The sequence below is a fragment of the Garra rufa genome, chromosome 17 (genome assembly GCF_049309525.1).
Source record: "Garra rufa chromosome 17, GarRuf1.0, whole genome shotgun sequence".
In the NCBI taxonomy this organism is placed as follows: Eukaryota; Metazoa; Chordata; class Actinopteri; order Cypriniformes; family Cyprinidae; genus Garra; species Garra rufa.
The window spans coordinates 41,533,545-41,539,272 of NC_133377.1; the positions used below are offsets into that span (position 1 = coordinate 41,533,545).

Here is a 5,728-nt window from a genome sequence, read left to right on the forward strand (position 1 = left end):
AATGTAAACTCAATTTCATATATATATATATATATATATATATATATATATATATATTTTTTTTTTTTTTTAAACAGAAAAATATTTTATTTAAGATTTTTACTGTTTTTGCTGTAAATTAGATCAATAAATGTTCTTTTTTTTTTAAAGAACATTAAAAATCTTACTGTTAAAAAACTTTTTACTGGTAGTGTACGTATAAATTTTAAAAATATGTAAAATTATCTAATATGTATGTATGTATTTATTTATGTGTGGCATGTTGTTGTAGCCTAAAGATTATTGCGGGGTTTTTTTTCCTGTGCTGCTCTACTGCTGATGTAAAATCAGTCGTCAGTATGAAGGTAAATAATCAAGAGCATGTCGATTTTAATTTGACAAACTTTTTGATAAATATTCCTACTTGTATGCCAAAATGTAAACTCAATTTCAAATCGACCTGCTGTCGAGTTTTGCTGCTGATTTTAATGCAAAGGCGGACGCGCCATTTTAAATTTAAATGTGTGCAGCTTCCGGTGTTATTCGCTTCAGTCATTTTACCTGTACAAAAACACTCCGTTTTACTTAATAATGCAATCTGGAATTTGTTAAAATAATATTTCAATTGTCGTAAACATGAACCTACAAACAGTTTCACCGTTTACTGCACTTTATTAGGCCTATTATTATTATTTACTTACAGCGAAGAATGAATCGGAAGTATCGTACATTAACAGAATATGCTTCCGCGTTGCAAAATAAGGTAAGTACGATAAATAATGTCGTCTAATGTGACCCTGGACCACAAAACCAGTCTTAAGCAGCACTGGTTTATTTGTAGCAGTAGTCAAATATACATTCAAAATGATCGATTTTTCTTTTATGCCAAAAATCATTAGGATATTAAGTAAAGGTCATGTTCCATGAAGATATTGTGTATATTTCCCACCGTAAATATATCAAAACTTTATTTTTGATTAGTAATATGCTTCACTAAGAACTTTATTTGGACAACTTTAAAGGCGATTTTCTCAATATTTTGAATTTTTTGCACCCTCAGATTTCAGATTTTTAAATAGTTGTATCTCGGCCAAGTATTGTCCTATCCTTACAAACCATATATCAATGGAAAGCTTATTTATTCAGCTTTGAAAATGGATTGAACTGTGTATTAGAGCTTTTTGACCACAATGAGGCGCCAAATACTCACAAGAGCAGTGATGTAATGAAGGAATTAAATGTAACCGCGTTGTAGATGAAGATATTTGAAACTAAAACTTTGATTTTAGGAATTAATTTTATGTAAAAGATGACTAGAGTTATGACTGTAGTGTGAGTTTGTTCTGAGATAAAGTCACTTCTAGAAACCCAGTTCGTACAAGCCTCTTTTAAAATCATTTTTTAGATTTCAAAAATTAAAACAGTGGTAGACGTAGGCTAGATCGTCCTTATAAATAAGTATTTAAATTAAAGTATTATATATAATAATATTAAGTAGGCTATATATTTTCTAAATTATATATTTTAGCGACTTTATTATCTTGAAAAGAAAACGCACATGCAGTTGAAGTACTCTAAGTTAAATTTTCCTCGTGTCAAATTATTAAATACTTTAAAACATTCAGTACTAATTCTTTATTTCTTATCCTGCATGTGATTTCGTCTTTCTATCATACATGCTTTAATAACGTTGCTTAGCAATTCAAAACATGTTTTTGTGGTAAACCATCATTTTTTTTATCAACCCACAGACCAAAGGCCTACATTTCCCCCAAAAACAGTCGATATAGCCAAGTCAAGTGTGACTTTATTACCTCAAAGGAAACGGTCAGTAAATACAAACACACATGCTCAATTAAATAATAATAAAACAAAAGATAAACAAACTGATCGTGAAATTATAAATATAGATTCAAAGTGCGACTCTGATAGACTTCAAAGCACAAATCAAACTCGATGATAAATAGAGTTTCAAGACAATCCTATGTACAAATTCCACTTTGCATTGAGAAGAGTTCAGATATCAACTGCACGACTAATGTACAAAAAACGCACTTCCATCTCCAGATGAGGCGTTTTATTATAGACTCGAAATCAAGGAGCACAAAATAAAACAGTTCAGTTGGCAAATACAGAATAATAAGACATTTGTGCAGCTGTTGCGAAATAAATCCTTGATTTTCTTATTTAGGTAATAAAGTGCCTCGATAGACATGAGTGAATGGAGAATCTCTAGATGCAGCGCAAATATCAAAGTTCAGCAGTTTGTTTCATCTTTATCTGTATGACGAGGTTATTTTTGCCACTGTGTATCCAAAAAGGACTGGTTTAAATATCCAAGAACACCTGAGAGTCAAATGTGATCAAAATTGGCGTCTGATAAACTCACTGGCCTTTGCGTGATTTCAGGACGCAACGAAAGCAGTGCGTTCATAAGTCAAAATCAAGGCTCTTTAATAAACACTACTGATTCTTTGAAGACCAAAAATGACCAAGAACCGCTTTCTGTATAGAGTTCTCGAATTTCTACACTCTTAAAAATAAAAGTTCTTTATTGGCATCAATGGTTCTCCATAAAGAACATTTGTTACGCAAAATGTTCTAATCTTATTATAATGCGGAAAAAAATAATTCGTTCGATTTTTTTTAACAAGTGATGACTCTTAAAAATAAAGGCTCTTTAATGAACGCACCTGGTTCTTTAAAGACCAAAAATGACAAGAACCACTTTCCTTATAGAGTTCTCGAGTTGCTATACTTTAAAATAAATGTTCTTTATTGGCATAAATGGTTCTCCATAAAAAAAATTTGTAACGCAAAATGTTATAATGGGGAGAAAAAAAAGTTTAGATTTTTTTTTTTTTTTTTTTTACATTTCTAACACTAAGAAAAAACGCTTTTAAGAACTTTCCACCGAAAAGTTCTTCGAGGAACCAAAAATCGCTACGAAAAAGATTTGGAACACTTATTTTTAAGAGTGTTTATGGTTCTTTGATGTTTTAAAGCTTCTTCAAATCAGTGTTTTGAGTTCTTAAAAGTACCAGACTGGTTTTCGAAGGAATTTGAGAATTTAAAGTTTTGGCTCTAATTAGAACCTTTATTTAAGAACGCATGTTCAGAGGCCGTTTTGGACGGGTTCTGTGTTGTGGATCATTTCCGGTGACTGGCAGGCTGGGCTGCCTGGTACACTCTGTTCGCTGTCGGTATCGCTGCCCTTTTTAACCCCGTTGGAGCCGGGCTCGCCGGCGCTGTGCGTTTTCACGTGTTTACTGAGATGGTCGCTGCGCATGAAGCGCTTGTTGCACACCGGACAGGCGAATCTTTTTTCCCCGGTGTGTGTGCGTAAATGCCGCTGGAGCTCGTCGGACCTGGTGAAGCGCTTCCCGCAGAACAGCCAGTTGCAGACGAAGGGCCTCTCGCCGGTGTGCCAACGCAAATGCGCTTTGAGGTGCGATGTCTTTCCGTATACTTTCCCGCAACCCGGGATGTGGCAGCTGTGGAGCCCCTTTCTGCGCAAACTGGCCCCTGCGGGCCCCAACCGCTCCGCCTCCTGACAGTTCGGACAGTCGCAGGTCGCTCTCCCGGAGTACCGCCTGGTGGATGAGCGCGGAGACCCGGCGAGCGGTACCACCGGAGACCCGGCTAAAACTGCGCCGTTAGTACCCGGGCCAGTTTCTGGGTAAGTTGCGGATAAAACGGGTTTGAATCCGTCCATGAGGTGCTGGCCACCTGTGAGGAGATGCGGAGACGGGCTGGCGCTGAACGCGGAGTGAGTGAGGGAGGTATAGTCTGAGTTGTAGCCCCCCAAGGGTGAATGCAAAGAGCTTTGGAGCGCGGCGCCGTTCGCGCTCTGTACGTCAATCCAACCGGTGCTCACATCCCACCAGGAGGAGCCGCCACCGGCGCTCACGTCCCCGGCGGAGATGCCAGCGTGCGCGGATTTGAACCACGTCTCATATGGGTGCGCGACGCTCATCCTCGGGTAAATCCCCTGCAGGGTGTCCACCTTCGAGATGAACACCGACTGCGCGCTCGCGTCCTGAGAACTGTTGGCGACTGAAGTTTGAAACACCGGATAGTCGTTTCCAAACGGACTGGTGGAGGCGTTGCTGCCCGTTAAGGAGAACGAGCTGTTGGCGCTGAACGAGTCGTTCCGCTGCGCGCCGAACGGAGAGAGAGAACAGCTGCTGGGCGCTGCGCGCTTCCACGGGTGGAAACCTCCTTTTCCAAACGAGCCGCTGTCCGAAGAGGGACTGGAGCTCCCGATTTTGTTACAGGTTGCTGCTAACATGGCCAATGGAGTGGATCCAACTCTCGGTTCCTCCTGTGACCACAAAACATTCACATTTAGGCCTATATTCATGATTTATATTCAAAGCGACTTTCAAAACCAAAAGCAATCAATATTGGTAATATACAATTCCAAACACATTGTTTGCAAAGCAGATACGAGCTCAATTACTTTTCCCTTTGCCACATAGCATAAATTCGGTCAATTCAGAGCATAACGCGTGAAATAAACAGAGTTGCAATAGTTTAAACTCAGTCCGTTTTAAGACATTTGAATTTGCGTAATAATGCAAACGAAATATAATCATAAGGAGCTAGTATCTCACATTTTGCATTCAATTGATTTGCTCTGAAACATTTTAAGCACTTTCAGTTGCATTATTTTAAACCCAATCCTTTGTGCAAATATTTCTGCGTAAAACTTTTTCAAAATCGGTGCTATCAACAGTTATTTTCATATTTTCGTAAAAACAAAGAGTTTTAAAGTCTAAACTATCGGAGTTTAAGACTAGAATTTATCTATAACCATCTGTTTTGGTGTATAATGACAAATCAAATAACTTTTTAAAATATTTTTTAAACACAAGAACAGGATTCTTTGCTGAATGTCTTCGAATAAATGTTCAACAAATATTATTTTTTAAAAACACCTATTTTTTAGGATTTTACTATTCGCTCCTGTAATCCGAATGCAACTCGATTGCTTTTACGCAGAATTACGCACAAACATGCCCGTAGCCTAATGTACATGCCAAGCAAATAAACTTTAAACAACCTCAGATTGTTCTCATTTCAGTTGAAAGTCCACTTGAAATCTTCCCTGGACGGACCCAAGAGCTGTATCTGTACTCACCCCAAGAAGTGAAGTTGCCATCACCTGCGAAAGGTCTTTACATTTATAAGTCCTTCGGCTGTTTTGGAGACTTTTACCGCCCACCGTTGAACAAATGCGCTCGGCTCCAGCTTTGAAGATCCGGCAGATCCCGCTGGACCAATCAGATCAGCCGAAACTCTCGGGAACGCTTCTTTCGCTGGTGATGTCATCGATCGCCGGAGCTCTCAACTACGTGTTGTTTACAAGTGGGTGGAGCGGGAGGTCGGGTGAACCTTTGGAAGACCTTTTTTTTTTTTAATTGCTGGGGAAACCCATGTAAGGGTAACTAATATTTTATGCTAATGAGATGCTGTGGGTATTTCTTGATTTTTTTTCGGTGCAAAATTCTACACTTATCATCTGGATATGAAAAAAGAAAACATTTAACAGTGTATTATTTATTTATTTTTATTCTTTAAGATGTGTTTTAATTCGTCAGGACCCTTGTTGAATTGTAGGTCGGGGGGCGTGGCGGGAAACTCGAGGGGGGTGGAAGTGGGTGTTGCACGTGGTGGAGCAGCAGCTTCACAAACAAGAAGAGATGAACTTCATCCACGGGCTCTTTCCTCTTTCATCTCATTCACA

General features: G+C 38.7%; 2 protein-coding genes across 3 annotated transcripts in view; one reads left to right on the plus strand and one right to left on the minus strand.

Annotated features, from left to right (window-relative positions):
* The window catches only part of LOC141289416 (integrin beta-8-like), a 21,382-nt gene extending 21,106 nt beyond the window's left edge, over positions 1-276 (plus strand). The window contains exon 10 of the mRNA XM_073821514.1: positions 272-276. Coding sequence (XP_073677615.1) covers positions 272-276 — 5 coding nt within the window. The remainder of the gene's footprint in view (positions 1-271) is intronic.
* Positions 277-2,966: 2,690 nt separating this feature from the next.
* LOC141289226 (transcription factor Sp8-like) lies at positions 2,967-5,193 on the minus strand. 2 transcript variants are annotated; one of them, XM_073821320.1, is made up of 2 exons: positions 5,123-5,193; positions 2,967-4,303 (listed from the first exon to the last, which is right to left on the minus strand). In XM_073821320.1, exons 1-2 carry the CDS (start codon positions 5,141-5,143, stop codon positions 3,095-3,097), a joined length of 1,230 nt encoding a protein of 409 aa, XP_073677421.1. In that variant the 5' UTR covers positions 5,144-5,193; the 3' UTR covers positions 2,967-3,094. The 2 variants fall into 2 exon arrangements, with proteins under 2 accessions (XP_073677421.1, XP_073677422.1); XM_073821321.1 differs by having other exon boundaries at positions 5,045-5,183.
* Positions 5,194-5,728: the final 535 nt, after the last annotated feature.